Source organism: Terrapene carolina, unplaced genomic scaffold, assembly GCF_002925995.2.
Source record: "Terrapene carolina triunguis isolate 2854851 unplaced genomic scaffold, T_m_triunguis-2.0 Scaffold93, whole genome shotgun sequence".
In the NCBI taxonomy this organism is placed as follows: domain Eukaryota; kingdom Metazoa; phylum Chordata; order Testudines; family Emydidae; genus Terrapene; species Terrapene triunguis.
In genome coordinates, this window is record NW_020664444.1 from 19,768,340 (window position 1) to 19,783,184 (window position 14,845).

The 14,845-nt window shown below is 38.0% G+C and overlaps 2 protein-coding genes across 5 annotated transcripts in view; one reads left to right on the forward strand and one right to left on the reverse strand.

Moving 5' to 3' along the window:
* Nucleotides 1-4,216: 4,216 nt before the first annotated feature.
* On the forward strand, nucleotides 4,217-5,596 carry LOC112102753 (jerky protein homolog-like). The gene has a single exon (XM_024194183.2). The coding sequence runs from the start codon at nucleotides 4,217-4,219 to the stop codon at nucleotides 5,594-5,596; it is 1,380 nt and encodes a 459-aa protein (XP_024049951.2).
* Nucleotides 5,597-9,339: 3,743 nt separating this feature from the next.
* The window catches only part of GSPT1 (G1 to S phase transition 1), a 42,501-nt gene continuing 36,995 nt past the window's right edge, over nucleotides 9,340-14,845 (reverse strand). For all 4 annotated transcript variants that reach the window (XM_029911243.1, XM_024194192.2, XM_024194191.2 and 1 more), the window contains one exon: nucleotides 9,340-11,902. In XM_029911243.1, coding sequence (XP_029767103.1) covers nucleotides 11,850-11,902 — 53 coding nt within the window. In that variant the 3' untranslated portion in view covers nucleotides 9,340-11,849. The remainder of the gene's footprint in view (nucleotides 11,903-14,845) is intronic.

Consider the following 14,845-nt stretch of genomic DNA (forward strand, 5'->3'; position numbering starts at 1 on the left):
GTGAAAACGGTAGCAAAACAGGTGACAGCAAAGAACGTGTGTGTTTTAGGGATCTTCGGAGAGAAGGAAGATACAGAGACCTCAAGTTTTATAGTTTTATTTCTATATTGGGGTGGGGGGGGGAGCTCCAGCCAGGCCAACAGGGCTATACATAGGGGCAAATTACATGCCTGCCCGAGTCTTGCAGTTTGAGGGGGGCTACACCCATCATGTCCCCCCCAAACTATGCCCCTTCTTAAGACTCCTGATTCAGATACTGGACATACACAAAAACAGGAGGATAATCATGGAAGTTAGACAATTGAGGCCTGATCTAACTTACAAATTAAATCAATCTAGGTTTTTCACACTCAGGGCTGTGAAAAATTTCCTCGATCTAGCTACTGCTTCGCAGGGAGGTGGAATAACTACAACAGAAAACCCCCTTCCATCGATGTAGGTGGTGTCTATGCAACAGTAGCACAGCTGAAGTAGCTGTAGCATAGACATGGCCTGAGTCAGTCTCCTCAATGGAAGGATTGTCTATGATTGTGGTTGTCAAATGAAAACTGCTCTTCTGAGTCAATGTGTGGGTAGTACATACCAAAACTAAAGCTTAGTTTTTTTGTAGTTCTAAGTCAGCAAACCAGCTGTTGGAAAAAAAGTAGAATATAAACTAGGTAACAATTTGTGAACAATTTGAATATAAAGTAGGTCACAATTTGTGAACAATTTGTAATGAGTTTGGTTTATAGAGCTGGAAAGAGCCAGTTTTAATCTAGTTGATTTGGTGCCATATTCGTTCCAAGATTAGAAATAGAATAAGGAGGAGCTTCAGCGGTCATCAGTTGCTGTAAAGTCTGTTTTTACTATTATTACTGAAGGATGAAAGATGTAATTACACCTCTACCCCGATATAACGCTGTCCTCGGGAGCCAAAAAATCTTACCACGTTATAACCGCATTATATCGAACTTGCTTTGATCCGCTGGAGTGCGCAGCCCCACTCCCCCGGAGCACTTCTTTACCGCGTTATATCCAAATTCGTGTTATATCGGGTCACGTTATATCGGGGTAGAGGTGTATTAGAAACGGAACTCTAACCTTCTCCAGTCCCTCCATGTGGTTTGAATGAAACAAATTAGAAAGAAAGGCCAGTATTTAGTGCCACATGGCTGTAGTGTAAACACTATTGACTAGACAATTTTTGCAAGGCTGGTATAAAACTGGGCAGTTAAATTGGAGGCTAAATGACATTGGCACATAAGAATATTTTGAATTTTTTTGTTGGAATGTGGTGTGTACAATCTAATGAATAAGCCGTCACTTTATTAAAAATTTACTATCCTCCTCTCTCTGTATGCATTAGCACATGTGTGTATAGGTATATTTTTTCTCATTCTGTGCACACATTTGTTTTAATAAAACAGAAAAATGTCAGATGACTATGCGGGAAGCCTTTATAAAAATGAGCAGGCTGAAGTTTTTGCCAGCCAGAAGCTACATTTGAATAAATTTAAGTCATGAATGAAGGATGTTTGGACTATCCATCAGCATAGCATTAGCTATGTAATCTCATCACTAAGGTAAAAATAGGGAAACATGATTAGATTCCCCAACTCTTAAGTTATTTCTCATTTTCATTATCATACAGTCATAATTTTTGTGCCAGCTTAGAACTTGACAGAGTAGTCACTTCACAAAAAAGAATTTAGCTAATTTATTGATATAGTCAATTTCTGTCTTAAAACTATGTGATTAATGGGAATATCATTTGATCAAAACACCCAGTTTAGCCTTTTGACATAGGTAAATGAACAAAAGTATTTTAACATTAATTATCTACAGTGGAGTTAAATGTTTACGTGATTAGTTTTGATTTAGAAAGTTCACACTGAATAATTGCTTCCAATAACAAAATTGAATGTAATTTTCATTCATTCTAAACATGGTGTAAAGTTAAAATTACTCTGCTATAATTTATCCTTTATCTTCACAATTTTTTTTCTCATACACATAAGTGAAAACTTTCCATATATTTTTACCCAGCTACAATCCACACCCATAATGTGGTGATTCCTAGAATGACAAAACTGCATAATGTTCCAGCTTTTGTCATCTAAACCAATGCTTTTAGACCTCCCTTATTTTTTACTTAGTATTTCTTTGAAATGAGCATACAAGGAGAATTAAAAGTTTTCTGCTATATCTAGCAGGTCTGTGATTTTGCAAATAGAGCTAGAGCTAAAAATATAAAATTAGATTTTTCTTCACTGTACTCCCTAAGGATTCCAATTTTTTTGATAAGTGTTTTTATTTCCCCAGACTAGGTTACTTTTTCATTGGAGGCAAATTTCTGAAATCCATATGCTATCAGAACCATATGTACTACTTGCCTTAAATTGTAGAAGGAAAATATGCAGAAATTTGTAAGAAAAACATTTTGAGGAGGAATTTGCAAGGAACCTATTATTGGAGACATTTGAAAATTTTGCTATTGTTCTAAGAGTTCATTCATTAGTAATATATTTTCTGTGTAATCTTAGATTACACTCCTTCTCTCCCCAAGAATAGGGATCTGATAAATGCAAATAAGAATAATTGAGTTAGAGATAAAAAGATTATGGACGTTTACACTCAAAGTGTAAAAATTAAAAACAAATGCTTTAAACACAAGGGAAGATGTCAAACTTTAGTATTAGGGCCCTACCAAATTCACGGCCATGAAAAATCCATCACAGACCGTGAAATCTGATCTTCCGCATGAAATCTGGCTGTTGTAGGGGAGACCAGATTTCAGAGCTGAATAGCTGTCGAGTGAAAGCTGCTGGCTGGGCGCCCAGCTCAGTGGCAGCGTATGCTAATGATACACCCTTATTTCTGTGCTGCTGCTGGAGGCAGCACTGCCTTCTGAGCTGGGCGCCCAGCCAGCAGCTGCCCAGCTCTTAAGGCAGCAGTGCAGAAGTAAGGGTGGCAATACCACAACCCCCGTACACTAACCTTGTGACTCGCTTCCGGGTCCATACCCCCAGGGTTACAACACCATGAAATTTACTATTTAAATATCTGAAACCGTGAAATTTACAGTTTTTAAAATCCCATGTGAAATTGACCAAAATGGACCATGAATTTGGTAGGGCCCTATTTATTATGCTCCAAGTTACAAATAGTTTTTGTAGTCATTTATAAGTACACCTCTACCCCATATAATGCGCCCTGATATAACACAGGTTCGCATACAACGCAGTAAAGCAGCGTTCTGGGGGCCGGGGCTGCGCGCTCCAGCGGATCAGCATGTCAACATGACTGGCTCCGACACACTGTTCTGAGCGGCATGTTAAGGGTGCCGGCCAAAGCTGAGGGGTTGGATAAGGGGCAGAGGGTCTTGGGGGGCAGTTAGGGGACAGGGAGCACGGGGGGTTGGATGGTTCGGAGGTTCTGGGGGGGGCGGTCAGGGGACAGGGAACGGGGGCGTTGGAGTCCCGGGGGGCCTGTTGGGGCAGGGGTGTGGATAGGGGTCGAGAAAGTCAGGGGACAAGGAGCAGGGGGGCTTAGATAGGGGGTGGGGTCTTGGTAGGAGTGGTTGGGGTGGAGGGGTCTCTGGTGGGGGTGGTCAGGGACAAGGAGCAGGGGGGGTTAGATGGGTCGGGGGTTCTGAGGGGTCAGTCAGGGGGCAGGAAGTAGGTGGGGGTTGGATAGGGGGCAGGGCCAGGCTGTTTGGGGAGGCACAGCCTTCCCTACCCGGCCCTCCATACAATTTTGAACCCCAATGTGGCCCTCGGGCCAAAAAATTTGCCCACCCATGCATTAGGCGTTCTCATCTCTCCCGCCTATTTTAATCTCGTTTCTAAATTGCGTGCAGTATAGACTAAACTTAAGTTGTCTCACTAGCTGTATTTTGGAAACGTAACTCTGTGCTGACATTTTCTAAACAAAACAAAAAAATGGTTTGCATTAATACAGTATTAAAATACCATTGACATCATGGCAAGTAGTTCACAGCCACGGAAACGAAAGGCATGGACAGTCAAAGAAAAATTGGAAGCTTTGGACAGACTGAAATCAGGAATGAGCCAAGCAAAGGTCTCAAAAGAACTAGGAGTGGGGGAATCAACATTAAGAGGGTGGATCAAAGATGAGGAAAAATTACGATCAATGTTAGTTGAACTGGATGAAAGCGAAGGCCTTGAAGTGCCTAAAAACTGCCCAGGATAACCAACTAGATAGAGCAGTATTTATGTGGTTTACCCAAGAACACTCTGAAGGCACGCTGATTTCCAGTGACATTATAAGGAAACAAGCGAAAAAATTGAAGAAGGATCTTGATTTTAGACGCTCGGGCGAGGACACTTCTGCACATCAAGGTAACGAATTTAAAGCTAGCAGTGGATGGCTTAATCATTTTTTAAAATGTCATGGCATTTGGCAAGTCGCAATTTCAGGAGAGACATGCTCCGCAGATATAAAAGCTTGCGATGAATACCCGCTAAAGTTACAAGAGATCATCATCAAGGGTGGCTATGCTCCAGAGCAAATCTATAACGCTGATGAAACTGGCTTATGTTACCGTATGCTGCCGGATAGAACACTTGCTTCTAGGACCGAAGAACAAAAGGCCAAAGGTATTAAGGTGATAAAAGAGAGAGTGACAATACTTTTCTGTGTGAATAAAACCAGTTTACATAAACTTAAACCTCTGTGCATAGGCAAATCCAGGTCACCTAGGGCTTTCCACCATAAGAACATGGATTCGCTTTCATTCATTCATCGCCATTCAAAAAATGCCTGGATGACATCAGATATTTTCGAGGAATGGTTTAAGAAATATTTTGTACCAGCTGTCCGGAACCACCTACGCAGACAAAACCTGGAGCCAAAGGCATTGCTCCTACTTGACAACTGTCCCGCCCACCCCCCAGTTGAGACCTTAACCAGCAAAGACGGGAAGATAAAGATGAGCTACCTTTCTAAGAACACGACGTCCAAAATACAGCCCCTTGATCAAGGCATTATAGCCACATTTAAAATGAATTATCATAAAGCCTTAGTAAATAAATTGAATTTGCTGGATGTATTTAACTTAGGCGAGACAGCCTGGCTAGGAATCACTCCGTCAACGATAGAGAAATGTTGGCATCGTGGTCTCAAAAGTGCTTTTGTCACTGAAAGCGATGACAACCAAGATAAGGAAGAAGACGAAGATGAGAACAACTTTGAAGGTTTTATGGAAGAAGAGGCCATGGAGGCAGAACGAGTCTACAGGGAACTTATGGCTCAAAGTGGGATAGCTGTTGTTCAAGAGTGGATGGAAGTGGATGCTATATGTCCAACCTATGAACGACTTACAGATGTAGATATAATTCATAACGTTGCCCCTCAACCACCTGGTGCCTCAGAAAGTGTGTCTAACCCTGAGGATAGTGACGAAGAACCCTTGGAGCCACCGCCCAAAGCTGCTGATGCGGTTGTAGGGTTAGAGATTGGTCTTAAGTGGCTAGAAAGCCAGGATGTGGATAGACTGCAAATACTGCAGATAAAATCCATAATTGACCTGGCGAAGGCGGCGGCTCGCAGTAGCATGAAGCAACAAAGTATAACAATTTTTTTTTTAAATTAAAAAAAAATGTTAAGGGGTGCATCTTAAATAAGAAAGCATCTTGTACCCCCCAAAAGTTTTCAAACTACAGTGTATTTAATAGTTAACAGTTCATATTACGTAACAATCTACGTATAACGTAGTTGGCTAAGTGACAAAGTGGCCCATGCTCCTATTTGCTAAAATACCAAAATCCGTTTTTACAACAATTTGCAAGGATTTGTAATTAAAAGTATTTTCTGATATTTTATATGAATTTTTCATTTTCCTAAGCATTACATGCAGACCAAACGATTGATGTATGATGAAACCTAGCCCACATGATTACATTTAGCAGTGTTTAGTACCTGTGTTGTTAATACACTGTATCTTTTAAGTAAGCTTATAAAATAATTGTTGTAATTAAAGAGAGGAGATACAATTTAACCATTGTAGAACAGATTTATTTACTGCATACACTGTGTTAGTTTTAACAAAAATGATTTGCTGACTACTAATAATGGAAATGCTCGAGGGCAAAGCAAGTTTGATATAACGCAGTTTCACCTATAACACGGTAAGATTTTTTGGCTCCCGAGGCAACGTTATATCGGGGTAGAGGTGTAGTGTGCAGATTGTCATTGACGCAGGCTGGGATTAAGCTTCCTGTGGACTAGAGTTGATGGCAGGAAACCAAAAGCAGAATTTTTTTTTAATTGGTATTTGGAGCCTCAAGCCAGTATTTCTAAATATGAGGGGGGGAAAATCTGATTGCTCATTTTATTGTTACCAAAGCCATTATTAGAAGTGACCTGCAATGGAAAAAACGGTTCCAGTTAGTGCCTCTCTTCTTGACACATAAAGACCCGAAAAGGTTTTCAAAACTTTTAAATTGCAGCAAGGGTGGTTTAGGTTGGACATTAGGAAAAACTTTCAAACTGTCGGAGTGGTTAAGCACTGGAATAAATTGCCTAGGGATGTGGTAGAATCTCTATCATTGAGGATTTTTAAAGAGCGGGTTGGACAAACACCGGTCACGGATGGTCTAGATAATACTTAATCCTGTCTTGAGTGCAGGGGACTTGGCTAGATGACCTATAATTCTATGAAAATAATAGTGCTTTAGTTTATCTTGGAAATCGTAGGATTAAAGCCCATTCTTCTCTGTTTTGGCTAGAAGTCATGGTGGAGGACCTAGAGAAGTGGATTGTGCATTCAGCCCTTAATTAAAGGGACAGATGTGGTTAATTTTTAACTAGGACACCTGTTCTTCCACTTTCGGTGGTTTAGTTTTTTGTTTTGTTTTTACAGTGGTCTCTGTTCACATTACATACTGCTGACTTATTTCCTCCTATCCAATTCAGCATCTTGACCTGTCTCTGACCCTCCCTAGATATCTTCGTCAAACTTCATCTGGTACAAAACTTCTCACCTTTCCTTCCAAACCCTCTCCCTCTTCTCTTGCTGTTAATGCCGTCATCTTCCTTATCACACAACATGGGTGTCATGTAACACTCCATTCTTCTTACCCTACAGACCCAGGACCTGGCCACATCCTTCTGGTTACTACTTCTTCCTCCACAGCATTTTCAAAGTCCTATTCTTGTTTAAGCTTTCATTTCCTTCCACCTTTTTCTCTCCCCTATAGTCACTTGTTACTTCCCAACTTGAAATCAGTGTGTAAGTTTGTTAGACAACAACTGACTCTTACAACATATTTATACAGTGCCTACTACAAGCTTGATTGTGCCATCTAGACACTATCACAGTATGAATAATAGTTATTTCCCTTGAATAATTAGGTTTCACTTCCTAGCTACTCATTCTTCAAGAGAAGGGACCATCCCTACCTCTGTAATTGTACAGTACTCAATACCATGGGACCCCCCTTGTGATTGGGGCCTCAGAACTACTGTAAGTAACTGCCAATAATAAACCTATTAGTTCTGCAGTGGTCCATAGTTTCTCTAGACAAGCAAGGTCTGAATTTCTATTAAAAAAGAAAGTACTTTAGAAACATTATTTCAGGCCTTTATACACTATGCAGAAGCCAGATTCTCTCCCCCCCCCCATTCCTCCCATTTACATGACATCTTTGAAGAACAGATTCTGATCCTTCTACAGCATTCAACACGTGTAAGTTTTTCAATGCGACTCAACCAACCAGAACATTTAGAAGAACAAATATCTAGAAGAGGTGTAGTGATGGATGTGGAAGGTTTTCTGTCCTGTCCCCTATTCCACAGAGTTACGTTACCCAGGGAACAGAACTACAAGCACTGTCTAGGCAGGCAGTGATCATATAGTGTTTTGAGGTGAGCAGAAGTAACTTTCATCTGCTTAATTCTCCGTGTTTTTTCTTTAGATTGCCCTACAGGGACAGGTTAAACAACTTGAGCACCTGAGGGTGGTTTAATCAAATCCTAATACTTACTGGAAGGGCTTTTATATGCAGTAACTTGAGCCACCCTCAAAGAATTGGAGAAGTCATGCTTTCTTCCACTCTGCCAAGCAGATTTTTTTGGCAACAGAAATCCAGCTAATGGTGGGACAGGAGTCAAGAGTTTATATGAAATTTAACAAGAGAACACACAGGCCATTATACCCAGAGCTCAAGGTAATCCAACATATGTATCAGCTAGTCAGAAGTAATCTTTGTTGGATATTAAGATTAGAACCAGTGATAACTTCTCCATGGGGGGGAAAATAAACTGACTTGATAACCGAGGTCCATAGTGCACTGACGTAAATTGAGAACCTACCATTTTCTTTAAGAACAATAGCTATTTAAGAATTAACTTTGTTGGTATACTTTTCCGTAAGGATCCCACATGGGGATGACTGTAAAGAAGCAGATTAGGTCTATTGAGTTGCTGACTGAGCAAATTTCTTGGAGTGCTGGGTGAGAAAAAGCCATGAAGTCTTGTATGGAGAAAACTCCATCTGCTCAGGTTTCAGCAGATAATCTAAACATTCTGCACTACCAACATAAAAAAGGCAAGACATAACATTTATTCAGACTTCTGGAATGGTTCACCATCTAAAAAAACCCCAATGTCTGAGGACATATATATATAGACCTCTCATGAAGGCAATATTTCTCATGACAATAATATTTAATGAGTTGGTGGCAGAGATTATTCATTAAGCAATTTTCACTGGGCATCTTGTGCCACTGAAAAATCTGTAGCGTTAAGCCATATCACCAGCATGATTAGCATGCCCAAGGCCCTATTTTATGTGGTGTTTGTTTCCTCTTATAACTAGCAGGAAAGAATGAACTATCATTTTTCATGTTACAGAATAATCAGGACTCTGGTACTCCACATAAAGATTTTTTGCATTTAATCATTACATATATTATCAAGGCTTTCAGTTCAGTAACAAAAGATCTTAATCATGTAAAGTCAGTATAGTATATTTATCTGTTGATAAGTTAAGCCATTTCCTTACACTCAGTTCAACTCTTCATGTCTTAGTTCACATTTTTTCCTTTTATGGCTGGATAAATCCTTTATTTCTTTCATCTTCAAAGTAGTTTGCCATGTGTTTTGACAGAAGGAAATAAGGATTCAAAATGACAACTGTTTAAAAAAGTTTATTACATTGAGGAACTTATTAGCAAGTAGTACTTATTTCAAAACAAAGCAGCTGCACCATTCCTTTTTCCTTAATTATCTAAATTCAGCCCATCAATTGTAGTAAAAACTGCACTAACAATGTGGTACGAAGATTTAATGGAGTACATTAAACTTACGCAATTTGAGGAAGATTCAAAAAAAGTCAATGATCAAAATAGGATAAAGGTATATAGACATATTTAGCTCTTATACCTAAAAATGAAGCCAAATACCCTATACTTTTGCTTTGCATTTTGCTATTAATATGCTTAAAGGTTGTAAAATATTCAAACAGAACACCTTACAACCTTATAAAAATTTTGTATTGCTTTAACAAGATCTACAACCTACCTTTCAACATATTGTTAATGCACTTCCATCTTAATTCAGTTTCCCTTAACATACAAGGCAGTTTTAATTGGATTTATGTAAATAGGATTCAAATATATTCCATCGTAAATCTAGTGTATTATAGAAATCCTTGACAGTTCCATGTACCTGTTACATTTCCATCCATCAGTTGATTTTCAGGTTTCAGTGATGAATCTGTTTTCAATCCATGATCAAACTAATCAATTTAAGTCCTCGTTATAAGTTTGCTCAAAAGTGATAATTCAGATATTTAGTGCTTCAGTTGCATTTCAATGCTTTAAATAAAAAAACAACTTTACATTAGGTCCTCCCTGAACTGTCACTCCCCAAAGACAGTTTTAATAAGGAGAAAATTTCAAAAGCATAAACATTTTGGGAGCCAATTTATGTACTTTAGAATTTTCAGTCAAACCAGAAAAACAGAGCTTTGCAAGAATTTCCTTGACTAATTTTTATGCCAGTTTAAGATCCAAGTGTCTGTGGTTTGCTGTTGTTCACTTAGTTGTGGGAGGGAGGGAGGGAAGGGGGAAGGGAAGGTGTTTGTTTATATTTTGTCTAAAGCTCTCAGATTTCCCAGAAAAATAAAAGCCCAGAGATTTGCAGACTTAATAAAATTTATTTAAATTTCATGCATTACGGTAGCTACAAGTGTAATCATATGAAACTGAAGGACAATAACTTGCGCTGTCCATACAATGTAGCCTTAAGTGAAATGAATGGGAATTCCACAGTTACAAAGAAACAAGAAGGATAAAACTCTTTAAAATTTTGAGTTCTGTAAACTGAAACAGTCATGTGACTGTCAGCTTCTGGGGAAGGCAAGGGCTCACCACTATTTAATTTTACGATTGCAAAATATTTAGTTTAAGGAAAAGTATTCTGAAGAAGCTCTGAAGTTAACCCTTTAAACTAATAATGGAAATTTCCATTAATACTTTGTATTTCTCTCATTTCCCATTCACCCTCTTTCACATCGTTCGAACCAGGATGGCAACAGGAGATAGTCCACTTTTACCTACAACTACGAAGGGTTTTAATATTTAGCTCCTTCAAGTTGTATCGAGGAAGCTTAATTTTAAACTGCTTATGGCTTTACTTTCTCAAGAAAGCTCTTTACCAGTCTACACAAGCTTAAATTGGCTTGATATGCAATAATTTACAGACTGTACTTGATTCTGCACCTCCTAAATTTCAATATGTGCAAACACTTAGGGTCTTAAATAGTCCCTCCCCTCAATTCAGACAGATCTTTAAAACAGTAAGGATTATCCAGCCTTCTAACAGAGAATGAACTAAGTGACTTGTAGAACTGGCACTTTAACTGGCCCAGTTTTCAGACAAAATCTAACTCTTATAAATACCAATATAGGCATTATTGCCACAATTACCATGTTTTTGCAACTTCCATTGATTTACTGGTTGTTAGCATTTTCTGAAGGTAAGAATTTGATTATGCTGTACTTTTTATAAAGACACAGTATGTAATTCTAGCATTCAAAACCAACTTACTGTATCTAAGAAATTATGTTAAGTCAACTTAGGTTTGCTGTAGATATAAACCAACATAAAGCTAATAAAGTAGTGCCACATTTGCAAAAAGGTATTTAATTTAAAGAATGCATTAAACACTATTAGGATGGGGCAAAACGAATTCCTTTTATACAAACTTGGTCAATTGTCTAAGTACCTTATTTAAAACTGGGGGGAGGGGGAGGGGGGAAGGGAGGGGAGAAGAGGAAGAGAGCCGCTGAGGAGTTTAGAAAACTCCAAGTAATCGAACATTTAGAATACTTGGAAAGTTAAAAAGCTAATGCAACAGTGTTACATCCAGATAAAAAACATTATTCAAAAGCAATTCCAATACCAAAAAAGGATTTCAAATTGAATAGTTTATTAACATGGTAGTTGTCTTTGTAACATGTGTACACACACTCACACACTGAGTGATCTGCCTGGAAAAAAGATGTCTTAATATGCCAGGGGAAATTAAACATTAAAAATCCTTTATATTTTCATAATTATAGGCAATTATGTCCACATCACTTACAAAGCTATTGCCGAATCTTTGCAAGGAAGCAGAATTTGGGAGAAAAAAACCCCTCTTTTTGGGAAATTCAACAGTGGCATAGCAGAGCTCTCAATATGAGAAAGCTGACATAATGTGGACCTTGGCTGTGAAATTTGTCTTTGCAAAATATGGGGAGAAGTTTATCAATGGGCAGAAAATAAGAAGGCGGTGTGAAGTAGGCTTTTGCAGAATCAATCTTCCTCACAGTATTGTGCAGGGTCATCAAGAAAAATGCTTAGTCCTTCTCTGGAACCAGTTTCAGAACTTTTCCAATTGCAATGGTCTTACCTAAACCAAGGAGAAAGATGCTTGTGTTAGGTCTTTATTGGTGAACAATGCACTTACATCTAGAAGTGTGAAAGCTTCTAAAACATAGATTCCTCATGGTGTCACAGATAATTATATATTAGAGAAAATTACTTTTCATGACAAGAGTACAATAGTGTGTTAATGGGAGCAACAGTGCCTCTCTCTCACAGGAGAAATCAATATAGATACAAAGAGTGAGATTGTTCTATATTCATCTGAATTTTTGCTTGCTAAGAGAGGCTTCATCATAAGTGCTTTAAGTTATACTATTCCAACTTGTACAGGTTGAAGACACCATTCCTGCAAGTTCCATGTATTCCCTTGTCCTACAATGTAAGAATTTAAGTAATCAATAAGGGACAGCTCTTAAAGAGCAAAAGCATGTTATTTCAGGAAGTAATTCCATAAGTTTTGTTATGGATGCATATAGCCAGAAGTCTAGAATGAATGGCAAAACAAAGATTGCCTCAAGTCATAATAATATTTTGTGACCATAAGGCATGCTTTGTCAGGTTAGTGAAAAGTTATTTGGGAATACCACTTTTTCCTTCTTGTTTGAAGTTCAGCTAGCAGCTGGAGTATCAGTGAGCTCCTGCACTCTGCTTTACTAGAAACACCTGCTTCAAGCTAAATGGATTTAAATAATGTGATCGTAAGTCATTTTTACTTGACGGAGATGTCATGAGAAACTTTTTGTGCAGGTGTTTGATACCCAGTTGTTGGCACAGAAAAACTAGGGCGGGGGAAAAGGGAACTACTTTTCAGTGTCTGATTCCAGCAAAGTTTGCAGAATATTATTAGGGCTGTCAAGCACTTAAAAAAATTAATCACACTTAAATTAATCGTGATTAATCACGCTTAAAAAAATTAATTGCGATTAATCGTGCTGTTAAATAGAATACTTTTTATATAAATATTTTTGGATATTTTCACATTTTCAAATATATTGATTTCAATTACAACACAGAATACTAAGTGTACAGTACTCTTTTAATTACAAATATTTGCACTGTAAAAATAAAAAATAGTATTTTTCAATTCACTTAGATTTCACTACAGTACTTGTATTATCTTAAAAGTTGAACTTACAAATGTAGAATTATGTACAAAAAATAACTGCATTCAAAAATAAAAAACAATGTAAAAACTTAAGAGACTACAAGTCTACTCAGTCCTACTTCTTATTCAGCCAGTCGCTCAGACAAGTTTGTTTACATGTGCAGGAGATAATGCTGCCTGCTTCTTGTTCATAATATCACCTGAAAGTGAGAACAGGCGTTCGCATGGCACTGTTGTAGCTGGCGTTGCAAGATATTTACATGCCAGATGCGCTAAAGATTCATATGTCCCTTCATGCTTCAACCACCATTCCAGAGGACATGCGTCCATGCTGATGGGTTCTGCTCGATAACAATCCAAAGCAGTGAGGACCAACTCATGTTCACTTTCATCATCTGAGTCAAATGCCACAAGCGGAAGTTTGATTTTCTTTTTTGGTGGTTCAGGTTCTGTAGTTTCCGCATTGGAGTGTTGCTCCTTTAAGACTTCTGAAAGCATGCTCCACATCCTGTCCTGATCAGATTTTGGAAGGCACTTCAGATTTTTAAATCTTGGGTCGAGCGCCGTAGCTATCTTTAGAAATCTTACATTGGTACCTTCTTTGCATTCTGTCAAATTTGCAGTGAAAGTGTTCTTAAAATGAACAACATGTACTGGGTCATCATCCAAGATTGCTATAACATGAAATATATGGCAGAATGCAGGCAAAACACAGAGCAGGAGACATACAATTCTCCCCAATAAGTTCAGTCACAAATTTAATTAACACATTTTTTTAAACGAGCATCACCAGTATGGAAGCATGTCCTTTGGAATGTGGCCAAAGCATGAAAGGGCATACAAATGTTTAGCATATCTGGCACGTAAATATCTTGTGACGCCAGCTACAACAGTGCATTGTGGATGCCTGTTCTCACTTTCAGGTGACATTGTAAATAAGATGTGGGCAACATTATGTCCTGCACATATAAACAAACTTGTTTGTCTTAGCGATTGGCTGAACAAGAAATAGGACTGGGTGAACTTGTAGGCTCTAAAGTTCTACATTGTTTTGTTTTTGAGTGCAGATATGTAACAAAAATAATCTAAATTTTTAAGTTGCGCTGTCACAATAAAGAGATTGCATTACAATACTTGTATGAGGTGAACTGAAAAATACTATTTCTTTTATCATTTTTACAGTGCAAATATTTGTAACAAAAATAATAGAGTACTGTACACTTTGTATTCTGTGTTGTAATTGAAATCAATATATTTGAAAATGTAGAAAAACATCCAAAATATTTAATAAATTTCAATTGGTATTCTATTGTTTAGCAGTGTGATTAAAACTGCAATTAATCATGATTAATTTTTTTTGAGTTAATCGTGTGAGTTAACTGTGATTAAATCAACAGCCCTAAATATTATGCCTCACTTACAAGACCCAGGATTCATGTTCCTCAGTTTGATTCTCTTGACTATTAGAATCTAAAGCTGTTAACTTGGGTAGCTCATCATGTAACAACAATGGATTACAAGGGATATATCTGATGTCTTAATTATTGTAGAAGGGGAAAAAAAAAAAAGAGTAGAGACTAAGAGCCAAACAGAATCATGCTGACCAGGTTAGTGAACAGTAGGGATTTGGCATAAACTAAAGCTGAAGCTACGGACAGTACATGGCTATTTTTCAACAGTTTGGGAAGATGGTGGAATCTCAGAACTCTAGTATGAACCTGCCTTTTTTGCTCACCAATGATTAAATAGAATGGAAATCATGCTTTCAAGTCCATTTTTTGAAGTGATGCCAAGTGCTATCAGCTAGAAAGTGTTATGATTTCAGAACAGCCTGTTTTCCTTTTCAACTGAGAAAAATGTGGA